This window comes from Diceros bicornis, chromosome 8 (assembly GCF_020826845.1).
Source record: "Diceros bicornis minor isolate mBicDic1 chromosome 8, mDicBic1.mat.cur, whole genome shotgun sequence".
In the NCBI taxonomy this organism is placed as follows: Eukaryota; Metazoa; Chordata; class Mammalia; order Perissodactyla; family Rhinocerotidae; genus Diceros; species Diceros bicornis.
In genome coordinates, this window is record NC_080747.1 from 21,732,694 (window position 1) to 21,750,587 (window position 17,894).

The 17,894-nt window shown below is 41.8% G+C and overlaps 1 protein-coding gene across 2 annotated transcripts in view; it reads left to right on the forward strand.

Moving 5' to 3' along the window:
* The first annotated feature begins 4,815 nt into the window (after positions 1-4,815).
* Positions 4,816-17,894, forward strand: part of STIM2 (stromal interaction molecule 2) — a 147,723-nt gene continuing 134,644 nt past the window's right edge. For both annotated transcript variants that reach the window (XM_058546849.1, XM_058546850.1), the window contains exon 1: positions 4,816-5,371. In XM_058546849.1, the coding sequence (XP_058402832.1) occupies positions 4,960-5,371 (412 nt within the window). In that variant the 5' untranslated portion in view covers positions 4,816-4,959. The remainder of the gene's footprint in view (positions 5,372-17,894) is intronic.

Sequence of the window (17,894 nt, forward strand, 5' to 3'; positions counted from 1 at the left end):
TGTTGTAAGGAACTCCTTAGCAACTTGGTGCCTCATAACTCACAGATATCATGAACATCTAATTGGTGCTTTGGGCCCATGAAACCACGCTTTGCCGGAAACATGTATTTGATCGCCTAAGCTTTAGTTCTACAACACACACTTGGTCTTATGTGACTTAAGATTAGGTTAGAAGGCATCTGACTTAGAAGCTTAGTCTCTTGCACCACACTCAAAAGTTTTTCCATCCCATCAATCACTTGTCCAGTCTCTTGCTGTCAAGAGCATAGGGATATCATGTTTTACCTATTGCACAATCTGCCTTTCATCTTCAGTCATTACTATCCAAGGATTCATCTGTGTGGAAATGAAGCAGTTCTCATTTTCTCACCATTTTTAATTGTAAATATCTCTACTTTTGTCCCCACCACAGTTCTATTCCTGCTTTTACAAGAACTTCTTGTCAGCACTTCTACTGCTTTAGCACAGATATTATGTGATCAATAACAATTATGTAAAACCTCAAATTAAGCAGTAATAGAGCAAACATCCTCCTTAACAATAGAAACGACCCCACAAGCCCACTGACTCCCCTGGCTGTGGTGGGCAAAGTTGACTTGCTTTTGCTTCATTGGGTGGCTTTTAAAAAACTGTGTTGGGGCTGGCCCAGTGGCTTAGCAGTTAAGTGCGCAGGCTCCGCTACTGGCAGCCTACATTCGGATCCCAGCACGCACCAACCCACCGCTTGTCTGGCCATGCTGAGCCCGTGTCCCACATATAGCAACTAGAAGGATGTGCAACTACGACATACAACTATCTACTGGGGCTTTGGGGAGAAAACGGGGAAAAAAGGAGGAGGATTGGCAATAGATGCTAACTCAGGGCTGGTCTTCCTCAGCAAAAAGAGGAGGATTGGCATAGATGTTAGCTCAGGGCTGATCTTCCTCACAAAACAAAAACAAAAACAAAAGACTATGTTAACAAGTTAAAAACTCTTGAGTTTTTTGATTTGCTATTCTGGATGCAGGACACCTTTTAAAAGACTTCCTTCCTTCACTCATGGAGAAAGATGCTATGATAAGGTTTATCTCCTTTACTAAACTAGTTGAGGAATATCCCATGCCTTATTGGCTTTAGGAAGAATCTTGCTAATGAGTTACTTCCATTGTGTCAGTATTTTTCTTAGCGCTTTAATTCACTCAACAATTTGAGGACGGTATTTATATGCTGAGGCTTCACTGTTTGGATCTTGGGGTCCTCATATAAGCAGTATTACATTGGAGACGTTTCCTCAATTCCTTTGCAGGCTTGTGTGGGGTTGGTGGGGAAACAAAGTGGTTGGCACGCAACAGGGCTTCCACGAAAGCGTGCTCTTTGCATTTCTCCGAGGGGCTTAATCTTGAGGAGCAAACGCAGCGGGCTCTCGGATGATGCTCCGTCAGCCCCGAAATTCCAGGGGCACGGAGAAATGCTACTTGCAACCCGCCCTTTGGATCAAAGGCGGGCCGTAGAAGCTCCGTGGGCAACCGAGACGCAGGAATAATCGCCTCTCGGTTAACCACGCTCCGGAATTCCCCATTCCTCTACTCCCACCCCAGCTCCCGCTCCACGCCCACCCACAGCCCGCCGCGCCCCCCGCGCGGTGACGTCATCGCGCAGCTGCCGGGCGCCCGGACGCACCGCCCACGGACTGGGAGCCGGAAGCTGGGCGAGCCTGGGCGCGCAGCGTCCCGGAACCGCGGGAGTCTGAGAGCTCGCGCACCTGGGGAAAGGCGGTGGGAGACAGCGGGCATGCGTGAGGCTGCCGGACGGCGCAGGCGCACTGCTGGCCTCGCTCGTGGGACGAGATCCGGTTCTCCGGGTTGGCGCGGGTGGGGGTGTTGCGGGCTGTCCTGGCTGCGGGGGAGAAGAGGGAGAAGGAGATGGGGAGGGAGCCCCACTCTTGAGAAGGGCGGCTTTGCTTCTGGGATGGGGCGGGGCTGGGTGGACGGATCCTGCTGTGCGTCTTGCTGGGCGTGTCCCACCGAGTTAGGGATTTGTTTGTGGGAAGATGAAATCAAACCACCACGCAAGGTGCGGTGCTCTTATCCTAAGCCAGGAACACGCTCAGAATACACCCCCAGAGCCTGGGGCACTTCTCCCTGAGACATGACAACGTACCTGTTTGCCAGGCACCGCGCCAAGGCTGACCTGTAATTTCACTCTCCCGCCGCCAGCAACAACCGTGTGGGGCGGACATTATTATGTTGTCCCCATTTTGCATGGTTCTCAATTTCCCCTCTGGAAACCGAGAATAGATTAACTTGTCTACAGGTCACACAGCGGAAAAATGGTGGAGTTGCCATTTCCACCGGGTTTGTGTGATTCTAAAGCTCAGTGCTGCCCATCAGACGCATGAAATCATAAATCGGTGAAAATTAGACAAAGACATTGTGTAAATAAGTGGCAAATCGTGACGTTTGGACTTTAAGAGGTATAAACCGGGCTGTAGGAGTCAGATAGGGGGCAAGGAAAAGGGGCTCGCAGTAAATTTTGAATGGGATTTGGCAAGAGGAAAGGAGAGAAGAAAGCTTTTGGGAGGCAAGGAAAGGGAAAGCAAAGGCTTGGAGGTGGGACAGGAAACCTGAGAAGAAAGGGAAGCGATTGCCTCAACTGGAGCCTTGTGTTTACGTTTGGCTTGCAGATAGAAGCATCTGTAATTCTAGTGGTAGGCTTGTATTCCAAAGCAATGGACTTCCTCTTTTCTGCACTTAGGGTTATGATAGATTCACAGTGATACTATACCTCTGTTCAGCAAGAGGATGCATTCTGGCAACTTATTTAACAATCGGAAACTTCGGCACCCCTGACAAAGATGATAAGAGATGGAGGATTTATTGCTGGACTCTGGCCTGTTTGAAAGAGGTCTCTTCAGTGCTTCCAGCTTCTCTATCTTCCTATCTCCTTCCTACCTCCAGTAGTGAGAGGAATAAACACTTACTCATAAGCCCCAATCCAGTACCCTCTCAGTGCCAACATCTTCCCTATCTTTAAAAAGAAAGAAAGAAAAACCTCATATCATCTTTGTTTAAAGAAACTTGGCGCCGATGATTTGTTAATTTGTTTATGGTTTTATACTGCTGTTATTGCTATAACACAACTTGCTCTACCCAATTTAGCAACTGATTTAGTACTACCTGTATTAGTCTCTAATTGTTTAATGGGTGTAAATTTTATCTCCTAAGCAAGATTGTAAGATTAGCCAAGGAGGGACTGTGTTCTCTATCTTATATCCCTGAGTACTGACTTAATTGACTTTTTCAAGTTTCTCTCTTACTCCCGGTTGAATCCCTGCTACTCAGTACCTGCCTCGCACATACTAGCTACTCAGTAAATATTGATTGAATAAAATGTTGCCTTCTGGAGAGCAGAAACAAGCCTGTTATTTTCTTTATATTTTCCTAGTCCTCTAGCAGAATCATCTCCTTTTGGCGCACGCTCAGCAAATGTATGACTTAATTGCTGTGCCTTTCTGCAGGGGAAATATAATCTCCCTGTTGCCCTAAAAGAATTGCCACCTAAACACCATGTCCCCAAGAAGTCTGTCAAGAAATAATTGTTGATAGATTGATTAGCTTGAGAGAAATTCTTGATTTTTTTCTGAAGTGTGTGTCTGCCCTTCTACCGTGAATGATATTCATGGTTATGTGGGCAAAGCTGTCTAAGAAATTCTCTGGGAGATTGTGTAATTTAAGTAACTTCTTGACTTGAGAAAACAAACCAATAAAAAACAAAATCAAAACTCTAACTTAACAACAAAAACCCAATACAGAAGAGCACTTTTGTGCTTAAGAACACTATCTGCAAATCTTAAACAACTGTGCCCCTGGGAGAGAGAGTGCCTATGTGGTCTGTGCGCGCCAGAACTGTGCTTCATTCGAGGTAGATGAAGCCATGTCAAGTCTGAACCACAGTTCTTCTGTCAACCTCTTCAGCTGACAGCAAAGACTCCATGAGGTGGGAGTAGGGGGGTGATGAGTTCACGTAATGTTTGAACATAGGAGAGTCAGAGGCTAGAGCAAATCCTTTTCAATATTTCCATTCAGTGGTGCCAAATCTGGCCCTCCCTCTCCTTTAGTAGCTGTGGGACCTGGGTGCAAGTTACTTAACATTTATGGGCTTCGTTTCCTCATTTTAAAATGGGGATGATAACGATAACACCACCTAACTTTTAGAGTTACAACGGGTAAATCTGTAAAGGGCTTAGAACAGTGCCCGGTATATGGGTACATAGCAAGCGCTTTAAGTGTTTGACAAGTAAATAAAACACTACGCTATGTAACTTCCACCTCCACACTGCTAGCCTCTTGCAGGCCCCACCTATACTGAAATTCTGGAGATGCTGCTGCTTCTGATTACAAGGTTTTCCTGACCCAATCAATTATTTATTTTTGCTGCCGGCTACACGGCTAAAATTTACCCAAACGATTTGGGATGCCGGTACTCTTCTCCCTGCTCCCTTGCCTCCCCCACCCCCCAGCAATCGAGGTGGGGGTGTGAATGGGTGAGGAAGGCATGCTCGACTTCCTTCCCACCCGGTATCTTCGCCGCTAAGCTAAAACGTTAGCAAGGACCCCACGGCGCTTCGGTCCTCCGGGGAACGCCCACGGGGGCGGGGCTGAGGCGCCGCGCAGGCGCAGTACAGCGGCGCCGCGCCTGCGCCGTGGAGAGGCTGAAGGAGGCGGGGGATTGGTATGCGAGCGAGTGTGCGAGGGGAGGAGGCATCGGGGCCGAGCGTGGTACTACGACGGGCGCGGGCCGGAGGGGGCGGAGGGATGCGCCGCGGCGGCGGCGGCGCGGGCGCTGGGGCTGGTGTGTGGAGGCGCCAGAGCAGCGGATCCCGGCCTCGGCGCCGCAGCAGCGCGGGGGTCGCGCGCGGCCTGAAGACGCCGTACCTTTCTGCCCCTCACCTTTTTTTTTTTTTTTAAATAACCGGAACCAATGAACGCAGCCGGGACCCGAGCTCCGGAGGCCGCCGGTGCCGAGGGGACCAGGCTGGCGCCCGGCAGGAGCTCGCGTCTGAGGCGGCGGGGGCGGCCCGAGGAGTCGCAGGCGGCGGCGGCGTCTGGCGGAGCGGGCGAGTGGCCCGCGGCCGCGGCGTCGCTGCGCTTCCCCCCCGCTCCTCCTCCGCGCCCTCATCCCGCCGCGACGCCCGGCCCGGCCTCGGGCTGGCTGCGGCGGCGGCGGCGGCGCTGGGCTGCGCTGGTGCTGCTCGGGCTGCTGCTGGCCGGTGCGGCGGACGGATGCGAGCTGGTGCCCAGGCACCTCCGCGGGCGGCGGGCGGCGGGCTCTGCAGCGGCAACCGCCTCCTCTCCCGCGGCGGCCGCGGGCGACAGCCCGGCGCTCATGACAGGTGAGGGCCCGGGGGGCGGCGAGCGGGGCTCGGCCGGTCGCTGCGGGACCCCCATCCCCGGGAGGGGCCCGCGCCCCCGCCGGGCGCCGGCTGTTGGACGGCCCCGGCTGCTGCGCGATGCCGAGCCGTGCGCCCAGACGCCGGCGCCCTGGCCGTTGCTTCGTCGCGGTCCCTGCACTCCGACGCCTTCCCTGCCCCACACCCCTGGACAGCCCGTCCCGGACAGAGCGTCTCGACGGCACTCGCTTTTCCGCCTTTCAGTCGGGCTCCCCGGTGTTCCGCGCAGAGCAGTGCGGTGGTGGTTCTTCCGTGCTGCAGAAAAGCCAGCAGGGTCTGCAGGATACGGGGCTGATTTTTTTTTTTTGAAGCTGCTGGAGAAAGTCTGCAGCAGCAGCAATGCGGTATTGAGTCTGCCTCTGGTGTTGCTTTTGCAAAGGCGGCTGGCGGCGAGTCTCACAGGTTCAAAGCCCCGCTGAGCACAATGTCCCAGGGGAGGCTGCTCAAGAGGATTCTTTGAGAGCCATAATACCTAGTGGTATTGGTGGTTCTGTATTGGTGTGCGGAAACCTCTAAGGCTAATATGTGTTTTTTGAGGGGTGGGAGGAAGGCCGTTTTAAAAGGTGGAAAGCATTTGCTGGTGGGAACATCACTGGGTGACAAAGGGTGCAGAAAACTCAGCTGGTGTCTAGAAATATACCTAAAATTTACCAAGTGCAGGATATCGGGGCTTGTATTTGAGCAGCACAGTTCTGATAGACTGCACCAGCGCCTTTTAACACAGAACGTTCTCGAAATTATTGAAAACTTGCGAACGTGTTTGGTAAGTTTAGGTAGAAAATTGAATCCTTTTAAAGCCTTCCAGTGTCATGTACAACTGATATGTTGTGGTTTAAGTAATGATGTAAGGATGTTGAAGTGATTTTTTTTTTTGGAAAAGTAGCGGAGTTAAAATAATGTTTATTTTTTCTGGGTATTTTATTTTTAAAAGTAATGTGTGGGTGTTCTACATTAATTGCAAGACTGAAAAAGGAAAAAGTAAAGTGGAACAGGATGACCCATTAATTTAACCACAGTGATACTCTAACAGGCGTCTGAAAGTTACTAACAGCTGCTCTGAGAAATGCTCTGGAGCTATATTCTTTAGAGCAAAGGAGCTATTCTCTGGGATCTATGACAGGATGTTTACTGTTCTAGAGAGGAGGGTGTTGGTAAGCTTTGTCAAGCTCATTGGAAGTTGTACTGTGTAGAACGTAATGATCAGAGTATATAACTTGCTTTACCCTGAAACATATCAAGCCCTTTTAAATGGAACTTGAAACATCAAACCTATTACCGGGTAATTTGGATAAAATGATTACAGAGTGATCAGTATTAAGAGCATTGTGTAGTTTGAGTAAGAGGATATACTGGATAGTTTTATGCTTGAATAGTTTTTATTGTCAAAATGAAAATGTGGGAAATAAAAATGTAGTGAAGGATAGCGATTATTTGGAAAGTAGCAAGATAAAACTATAATGTGAAGGTTTAATGCCTCATGCAGGGAGGGAGGGAGCAGAAATATTTGGGCTTCTAGAAGCTATAGGAGTGTGGCTCTTGGTTTCTTGAGCAGAAAAGTGTGATTAATAAATAATTGGTTAATGTTTTATCAATATGTAATTGGTAGAAGGGCGTGCAATTCAGAAAATTTAGTACTTACTAACCACTGACAATATATTGTATATTATGTAGATTATATCAAGAAAATTGTCAGGTGGAATTTTGTTTAATAAGCTGTTTATAATCCTTCCTTTTGAAGATAGATTCTCTGAGTTACTTAAGGCATTGTGAAAAAGGAAAGGTGATTCTTATTGGATAAAAATTCTGATATCATACAAAATGAGTTTGTGCTGTAGTGCTTTAAAGTAAGTTTGCTAAAATAGTACAAACCCTGGCATTTATTTATTTATTTATTTATTTATTTATTTGTGAGGAGATCAGCCCTGTGCTAACATCCGCCAGTCCTCCTCTTTTTTTGCTGAGGAAGACGGCCCTGGGCTAACATCTGTGCCCATCTTCCTCCACTTTATATGGGACGCCGCCACAGCATGGCTTGCCAAGCAGAGGAAGACGGCCCTGGGCTAACATCTGTGCCCATCTTCCTCCACTTTATATGGGACGCCGCCACAGCATGGCTTGCCAAGCAGTGCGTCGGTGCGCGCCCGGGATCCGAACCAGCGAACCCCGGGCCGCCGCAGCGGAGCGCGCGCACCCAACTGCTTGCGCCACCGGGCCGGCCCCCCTGGCATTTATTTTTAATGTTCTTATTCTTTCCTTTTGTTAGAGTACTGATTTTTAACAAGTTAAACTTTTCCATTTAAAGGTTAAGATAATCAAACTACACAGTGTACAAGTTAAATTGTGGTCATTTTAATAAGTTTATGTAAATGCAGTGAATAGCACTGGTATCTGGGAAAGGTAAACTGCAAGTCCATGATCAAGTTAGAGCATATTGAAAATTTCTTTGAACTATATGGTCTCTATAGGGCTCTTTCCTGTTCTTCTGATTGTATGACTAGTGCTTTCTTTTATGGTTTCCATTTGTAAATGTTGTGCTAAACCCAGAACATAATTAATTATTGCTGTTCTACAGTTCAGGAAGTAGAATCATAGACTGAACTTAAAAACTGCATTATCATGTTCTAAGTGGTGTTAATGGATAGAAATGGAGTGGAGAGTATCAGTAATAAAACTAAGCTTCATGTGAATTTTGAAAATGGAAAATTCTTGAAAGAATTCTGAGAGAAGAATTGTTCTCTCTGGCTCTATATTAAAGTTGTCATTTAACTGTGAGTATTCTTAATAGCTCTGAAAATGACAGCCAAAATCACATTATCTTCTCTTTTTCTTGGTGTTTTTAATACTTACCTTTAAAAATTTCATAAAAGTTTGCCTTTTACTAATAAAATCTAGAAAATATTCTTTTCCACTGAAGTTTGCCTCTCAAGAGTTGTACTTTAGAGGTTTAGTGTATTTTAAGAATAAATTGCCTTTAAATCATCTATTGCAAGCTTAGTTTTGAGCAAGCAAGTGTTCTTATAAAGAGACTCTGACAAATCATCAAAATAAACAGGCCCATTGTCATAATGAATTTTGGTTTATATTTTCATTTCCTTTTTTATATTACCTTTTCAGGATTCAGTGTGCAAATGTTTTGATAAGGTGAAACCAATATATATAATGCTATGTAGTAAGGGCTTCAATTATATTTATGTATTTTTAGGGCTTTTACTTTGAAAGTGATTGAAATTTAAAGCAAGTTAGGGATTGGTGACTGAGAGCTTGTTGATATAATCTAAAGCAGTGCTTTGTTTATTTATTTATTTATTTTTTTCCCCCAAAGCCCCAGTAGATAGTTGTATGTCATAGCTGCACATCCTTCTAGTTGCTGTGTGTGGAACTCGGCCTCAGCATGGCCGGAGAAGTGGTGCGTCGGTTCGGGCCCCAGGATGCGAACCAGGGCTGCCAGCAGCGGAGCGCGTTCACCTGACCGCTAAGCCACGGGGCCGGCCCTAAAGCAGTGCTTTAATAATTCAAAACAGTACTTTGTTTTTCTTTTTCCTAACAGATTTAGAATCAATGAATTGATCCCAGGGGAAAGTGATTGATCTCATCAGATATGGTCTCTGAGAAATAGTTTATGAGCGAGCAATTAATATATATGTATACACACAAATAGATTCACACATACACAATTTCGTAAATATATAGCATATGTATAGAACACAATTCTTTATTCTGGCAAAATATGCAGAATAATTGAAACATTAAAAGTTTTTTTTCTTATATGTAGTCCTTTGTTTCACAATTTTAAAACTAATTTTAACCTTGGGACTATTTGCATCTATCATTAATTTTTTTTTTTTGCTTGAGGAAGATTGGCCCTGAGCTAACACCTGTTGCCAATCTTCCTCTTTTTGCTTGAGGAAGATTGGCCCTGAGCTAACATCCGTGCCAGTCCTCCTCTATTTTGTGTGTGGGTTGCCACCACAGCATGGCTTGATGAGAGGTGGAGGTCCATGCCCAGGATCTGGACTTGTGAACCTGGGCTGCCAAAGTAGAGTGCACCAAATTTAACCATTATTCCTCCTGGCCGGCTCCTCTAGCATTCTTTTTTTATGAATTAATGCAATCTTCTTTAGTGCCTATATAAATGTTTTATCTTAACTATAATACTATTCATTAGTTTGGTATGTTACTAAGAATATAAAATGCATATTTTAAAACATCTTTTGGAAGTATTAAAATTTCAATGAAAATTTAAAATATTCTTAGTTTGAGAGTATAATAACTATTAGAGAAGAGCTACTTTACTCACTAGTGTTAAACACATTTGTGTTGTGGGGCTGTCATTAATTTAGATGAAAATATCTCACGTGAGCATGATTGTCATTGGAAAAATCTTAAGCTTCACTTTCAGTTGTCTCACCTTGCATCCCTAACATTTACCTAGCAAATGTTGTCCTTTTTTTTTTTTTAATAGTAGTTGGCTTGAGTCTAGTATATATGTGTTCCTTTGAGGAATATTTTACAATGAATTTACTTGTGTTGATGTTTACATTGTGACAATAGTTAAACTCACAGTATCGTTCACATAGTACTAGCAACTTCACTTTTGTGAAGTTGTTCTTCTGAGTTTAGCTTAGGATTTCCTGAAGCCGCCTTTTCATGGCTAGGTCTTCTGCAGTATCCTCCTTTTCCTTCCCCATAGTTATCATTACCAGTCTTTTTCTTCCTTAGTCTTTGGGCATTGCTGTAGTTATTTTTTTTCCTGTTGCTAACTACAGGATTAAAGAATCTACTTGTATCCGTTTTGATCTAATCTGTTCTGAGTCTTTAAGAATTAGTAGTAATCTTATTAGTCTGGAAACATTGCATCTCTTGGTACTCTTCTTGAGAATACCATGGCAGAATGGATGGTCTCTGTTGGGAATCCCCAGGCACAGGAATAACTCAGAGGGCCAGTTGGAAAAGTGGGCTCAGGATTTAGCTTAACTTTAACACAGGAATTCTTTAATTTGCTAAAGGCTTGCTTTGTGGTTGGGTACATGCTAATGTTTTTAGATTTATTTAGACTTTTGAGTAACTATATCAAGCATTTCAGGTAATGACCTACTCATTGATAATAATGCAGTGTGGAACACTTTCAAAATGATGCTTGGAGATCTATGTTTATGTATATGGTAGTTAAAGTATAAACTGGGTAAGCTAATGTTAAAATTAACAGTACTATGATTAGCAAGCCATTTTTTAAAAAAAATAATTTTATTTATTTTTTTCCCCCAAAGCCCCAGTAGATAGTTGTATGTCATAGCTGCACTTCCTTCTAGTTGCTGCATGTGGGACGCGGCCTCAGCATGGCCGGAGAAGCGGTGTGTCGGTGCACGCCCGGGATCCGAACCCGGGCCGCCAGTAGCGGAGCACGCGCACTTAACCGCTAAGCCACAGGGCTGGCCCTAGCAAGCCATTTTTGATATTCACTAGAATTTGGACCTTAATCTTATTAAGATTTACTTAGGAGATTACTTCTGAATTGATCGGGTTTCATCAGCCAAGCAATTGTTAAGCACATGCAGAATACCAAATAGTAGGAATGGGAAAGAATACAAAAAAGAGTAAGACATGGGTGTGCTTATTGGGAATAATAGGTATATTTGTTAAATTATTACTAGCTGGTCACTATTGTGCTAAGTGCTTTATATACATCACTGTTTTGATTCTGAGATTAACTCTGTTAGATAGCTGCTGTTATCTTCATATGAGAAACGAGGAAACTGGTGCAGGATGATCTTAAGTAACTTGCCCGAAGTCACACTTAGTAAGTAGCAGAGTCAGATGTTGACCAGGGGTTTCTGATTACAAAGCTTTGATTCTTAACTGGTATGTTGTATGCATCCTTATACACACAACTAAACACAATAATGAGACAGACTGTGATTAGTACCATGATGGACTGCATAATGTTGGGGAAAGGAAGGCTGTTAGGGAATATAACTTGGAAGAGGGTGGAGTTTGAGCTGTACCTTGATGTTTAGATAAGACTTCTTGTGGAATGAGAGAAAGGGCTTTCTAGGATGAGGCGTATGCAAGAATAAGGAAATTTAATAGTTTTCTTTAGAGTTAAGCATCGAGTGTCTGTAGAATAGTGGGAAATGCAAGGAGAAAGAAGGTTGGGTCAAGTTATTGAGAGCTTTAATGTTCCCTATTTTATTCCCTATGTATTGAAATGTCAGCACATCTAAAACTGGGGTACTCAGCCATGTGCTGGGGAGTATGGGAAGCCACAGGAAAATTATGACACATTTTCTTGGCATATCCATTTTACTAGATTATTTGGGAAACAAACATTAAATATTTAATTGGTAAGAATTTAAAACATTTAACAATACTAAACATGCACATGTTATGGAGAATGTAAATTTACTTTAATTTTTGACGTCAAACAAAAGGCTTAAAGAGGTACTTGGACCGTTTAGAATGTTCTGTTCATAAACTTAGAATTCTAGATCTGTTATCCTATTGGGGTTGAGAAGCACTGTGGCTTTTGAAGATGGGAGTGACATGACCTCTGTGTTTGAGAAAGCTAAGTCTGGGTGGATGGAAGTGAGGAGATAATAGAGGGGCCAGTTAGGAAGTTATTTAGAAGTAGAGGTCTTGAGAGTTTAAATTATGCAGTGGCTATGAAAATGTTTAGAGGAAATTTTCTGAAATTTGTTTTATTGTTAGATTAGAAAGGAATCTATTTATAGGAAGTCTAAGAAACAAAAATTACTTTTTAAACACCTAGAGTTTGTAGAATGACTTACTTAAATTGGTGCCCATCCTTAAACATGCAAAAAGAAACACTGTTGTAGAGTGTCTTCTTTATTTCAAATGTGCCTATTTAGTATAAAAACTATTATTTTTGTATATGATTGGGCTTATATGATAATTTAAAAGTTGTTTATGTAAAGCTTTTTAGTATTCCATATTTAAAAATGCATGTTTATTCCTTAACAAAGGATAACTGTTTCCAAATTGGACTAACATTATAAGGCGTCGGAGTTGAACTCCCCCCTCCCTTTGAATAACAATGTCTCAGGGTACTAGCATATTATTTGTTTCAAAATTAACTTGAATTTCATTGTGTGAATTTCAAGCTTGATCTGTAGATGATTATTTCAAATGCCAAATATAAATGATTTGTTCTTTTCCTTATCCTTCTAGATCTTTTTATTAGTAGGTATTAGATATTCAGCCCTTTTGACACTTTCTAATCCTACTTTCACTACCTGTTCTCCTTGACTAGTTTCATTGTTGCTTATTTTAAGGGTGGTACTTGCCCAAGTCTGTCCTCAGTCTTGTGTTCCTCTAATCTAGCTGAACATTTCCTCCTCAGAGAAGTTCATTACTAGGAAAGTTCTAAATTGGGGGTGGGGAACCCCAAGCCAGTGGTTGATTTTACTCTTGGCTTTATTTCATTTGGCCCTTGAGGTGATACTGCACAGCCATCATGGCTGCAGTCCTGTGAGTAATTTCCTTTCTGCTAGGCTTTGTCAGCCATATTGTCTAAAGTGAAACAACTTTAGGATTAAGGTTAAGATTAGTTGTAGAATGTTTAATAGTGGCTACTTAGTGTTTTCTTATGATAGTGGTGACTTCCCCCCGGGACTAGGGTGGGACAGGCTAGGACAAGAACAGTTTACCTGGACCTAATATTCATCTCAAACCCACTGCTTGTATTTGTCCCAGTGTTTCTTGCAGGTGAATTTTCTTTGTGTGCGCTTATGGGTCTTGGCCTGTATGTTTTTCTTTTTCCTCCAGTCGTTTTCATTTTCTTTCTCTGCCTCTCTCTTTTATGTTCGAAAACTTGCCATTCTGTGGAACTGAAACACTTCAAAAACGATTTTACTGAATTAAGTACTGGGTTTTTAATTTTAAAAATATTTGGCGTGAATCTTATCTATGTGATTAAAAAATACTAAACAACTTTATCACAAATCTCTAGAGTAATGAAAGTGATTTGTGGTTATTTCTTAAATGATTCTCAATAAGTGAAAAAGGTTTTTTAAACCCTTACTTGAAGTTTTTAATCTGCTATTCAACAGACTGTACCTTTTACAGGTCCATCTTATTGTGCCCATGTTTTCTTGCCGCTACTGTTTTTCTTGCCTTTTTAAAAATATCTGATGTTGAGTAATAGATAATTTTAATCCTTCTCCTTCATTCCTATCCTCCAGCAATAAACCTCTAACTTTTTCATTAATGACAAGTATGTAATTTTTTCTTTATTTCCCTACTATCTGTCATCTTCAGCTCTTCTTTCTGCTTTGTCACACATTCAGACCGTGTTAATCCTTGACATATGTCTCTTTTGTATTTTGGGGTTCCAAATTTTAAAAAATCTACTTTAAATCTTTGTCCAACTGTGGGTATAAGTACCCTTTGCTATTTTTTGAGTTTGCTTTTTTAAATATACCCTGCGATGTGCATCCAGTGTTTGGTTCTAGGTCTGTTGAAATGGATCCTAAAGAGAACTGTAGAGGCTAAAAGTGAGAAAGTCAGACTTCAGTGAATCTGCACGTGTGCACGTATAGTTTTAAACATTGTTAAGTGACTGTTTGATGCGAGGAACTGGCGATGGAAAGATGCTGAAATTGGCCATTTATATTGTCGCAAGAAGAGTGTAAACTTGAAAATGACCTAAGAGTGGATTGCATGATCTAAAACAAATGTATAAATATCATGTTTGTTTTTTAAAAGGAAACTACTGTGGTAGCTTATCTAGTACCATTCCTGCATTTACTGAAGATATCTATTTTTGATTATTTATTACAAATTTCTTGTTATATATTTGCAGTATTAAAAATAAGCCTCCTTTCCCCCTTGTTTGGAACAAGGTGGTGATATAAATAAATGTAGTTCTTTTTTGTTCACTCTTTTGTATTTTATTCTTCATTAACAAGCAAAAAACTTCAGTGATTGTCATGTACTAGTCACCAAGTTAGGTGTTTGGAATTTCAAGATCAATATGATACATATTGACCCTGCCTTGTATTCCAGGACGAGATGTACCCTCTTAAAGGGTGATGATACATTGTGATGAGCGTATAAGGGCATAAGGGTATGTGCTGTATTTACTAGAATTACAAAGATGAAGTTCCTAACTTTGATGTGGAGAGATGGGTTATTAACGAAGAGTTTTTTCCCAGAGTAAAGGTATTCACTGAGAATGCATAAGAGTTTGTCAGATAGGGAAAAGTATAGCAGTGTGAGAGGACGAAGCTGAGTGGGGAATGGCGTTTATCATAGACGTTGGCATTTGAGAATGCTAAATGGAGACTGTGAATTACCAAATGCCCAGGATGGCAGAGTCAATGGTCAGCCTATTTGTAGTATATCTCCCTCCATATTTGCATGTGGAATTCAAATTTTTGCCTGGCATTTGTATATTTTATTTCATTGAATCCTTATAGCATTCTAACAAGGTTATTATCATCCCCATAATGTTACTACGTATAATGGAGATTTGGGATTGCTCTCAAACAGTTTATACCTTAAAAATGCTCCAGTGCCAAGGATCTTTATGGTAAAGCAAGGGATGTGATTGGAGTTGAATTAGGAAGTGAGGCTGGAGAAGTAGCAGAATTAAACATTCTGATTAATGTTAAATTCTAGGTCTTTATTGTCCGAAGAACCTTATGAGTTCCTTCTTCACTTACGTTTGGTAAATAACCAATTTTTCTTTTCTTAAAATTTTGCTATTAAATATTCTGAAATCTTAAAAAATACTCATTTAAAATATATGATTTCTGGGGGCCGGCCTGGTGGTGCAGGAGGTTAAGTGCGTGAGCTCTGCTGTGGTGGCGCAGGGTTCGCCAGTTCGGATCCTGGGCGCGCACCGACGCACCGCTTGGCAAGCCATGCTGTGGCGGCGTCCCATATAAAGTGGAGGAAGACGGGCACGGATGTTAGCCCAGGGCCAATCTTCCTCAGCAAAAAAAGAAGTGGATTGGCAGATGTTAGCACAGGGCTGATCTTCCTCACCAAAAAAAAAAAAAAAAAATTTCTAGGACTTAAGACAAATGACTTTAAAAAAAAATTGGTATCCTCAATAAGTGGGAATTATTATCTGTACTTTGTTTTCATGACTATAGCTTAAGGATGGTTTAAGAAGCATAGCATAATATCTCCAACTTTTATGTGGGCCGTAAGTCTGTTCCTACTTTTGTACAGTGTGATTAAGAGCATAGCCTCCAGACTGGAGCAGATTTCCTGGGCTTGAGTCCAGTCTGACTGTGGTTTTGTACTTTTGAGTAGGTGATTTAGTCTATTAGTGCCTAAATTTCCTTATCTCTAAAATGAGTTTGAAGAATAAATGAGTTAATCTATGTAAAGTGCTTAGAGCAGAGTCTGGCAAGTGTTAAGTGTTCAATTGTTGTTGACTTATTATTTTTTTTTAATCTATAGCTATACATGTAAGATAGTTGTTGAAATGTGCTGTGATATATTGAGAATTATTGTTAAGCTGTGTTTTATGTTGCATTTAAAAAAGTATGAAGACATAGTTTGAGTCTCTTCTGTGATCTAAATAACCCTTAATGGTCTGAAATTAGTTAAAACTTTGTAGAAATATGAAACTAAGTATAGACAGATTGGGGAATACTATGGTATTTTTAAAAAGTTGGTATCATTAGCTTAAGTCATTTTGTACCTTTATTATTTTAGATTATGAAAAGATTTAAAGCATTTTGCGCTGAAATATCAGACTTAAAAATCTTTAATTTCTGAGTATAAAGGTTTATTATAGAAAAGTTAGAATATACCGAAAAGTATGAAGTAGAAAATGTCTACCTCAGTAACTAGAGATAACAGCTGTAGCATCAGTTATAGTCTTTTTAAGCTCTGTATGTATATTTTTATATATTTAATAATAAGCTCATAGAGTGATTATTTTTAATGTGAAATTAATAAATAATTAAATGTTACGTGTATTTAAGGCATATGGTAAATATTGGAGACACAATGATGAACAGGATTGATGAGGTCTTTTGTCTCCATGGAACTTGCATTTCACTTGGGAAGATAGGAAAAACAAATATTTTAATTTGTGAGAAATGCTATCAAGGAACAAAAGAGACGTAAGATAGACAACAGTGTAGTGTGGATGGTGTGGGGACACGTACTACTTTAGGTAGTCTGGTTAGGGAAGGCTCTGAGAAGGTCACATTTAAGGTGACATCTGAAGGATAATAAGGAACCAAGTCTTCACAGAGTTGGGGAATAGCATTCCACAAAGGGGTAATAGCATGGACAAAGACCTTGAAGCAAGAAAGAATTTGAATTGTTTGAAGAAGTGAAAGAGTATCGCTTTGACTGATCGTCTTGATGGAGGGAGAGAGTAGCATGCGATAGATCTGGCTGTACAAGAGGGAAGATTCAGATGGTAGAGAGCCTCATAGACCTTGTTTAGGGTTTGTTCAGTGGGTGATAGGAAGCAGTTGAAGCATTTTAAGGAGGAGAGTGAAGTGGTATGATTTACTTTTTTTTTTTTTTTGGTTTGGGTTAATTTTCTTTTTATGCAAAATACACAACATACATACAATTTACCATCTTAACCATTTTTTTTTTTTTGTAAGGAAGATTAGTCCTGAGCTAACTTCTGTTGCTAATCCTCTTTTTGTTGAGGAAGATTGGCCGTGGGCTAACATCCATGCCCATCTTCCTCTACGTTATGTGGGATGCTGCCAAGGCATGGCTTGGCAAGTGGTGCCCGGGATCTGAACTCATGAACCCTGGGCCGCCGAAGCGGAGTGCCAAACCTAACCGCTACACCACTGGGCCGGCCCCCATCTTAACCATTTTTAAGTGTACAGTTCAGTAGTGTTAAGTGTATTCACCTTGTTCTGAAACATCTCCAGAACTTTTTCATCCTGCAAAACTGAAACTCTGTACTCATCAAACGACAACTCCCCACAGCCCCTGGTAACCACCATCTTACTTTCTGTTTCTATGAATTTCAGTACTTTAGATAACTCATATTAGTGGAATCATACAGTATTTCTCTTATTGTAACTAGCTAATTTCACTTAGCATAATGTCCTGAAGGTTCATTGCGTTGTGGCATGTGACAGGATTACCTTCCTTCTTGAGGCTTAATAATATTCCATTGTATGTTCAGTCCTGTGCTGCATAACGACATTTCAGTCAACAGTGGACCTCGTGTATGACAGTGGTCCCATAAGATTAGCACCATATAGCCTACGTGTGTAGTAGGCTATACTATCTATGATGTTCGCACAATGACAAAATCACCTATGATGTGTTTCTCAGAACGTATCCCCGTTGTTAAGTGACACATGACTGTATGTATCACATTTTTTATATCTGTCATTGGACACTTGAGTTGCTTCTACCTCTTAGCTATTGTGAATAGTGCTGCTGTGAACATGAGTGTGCAAATATCTCTTAAGACTCTGCTTTCAACTCTTTTGGATATATACTCAGG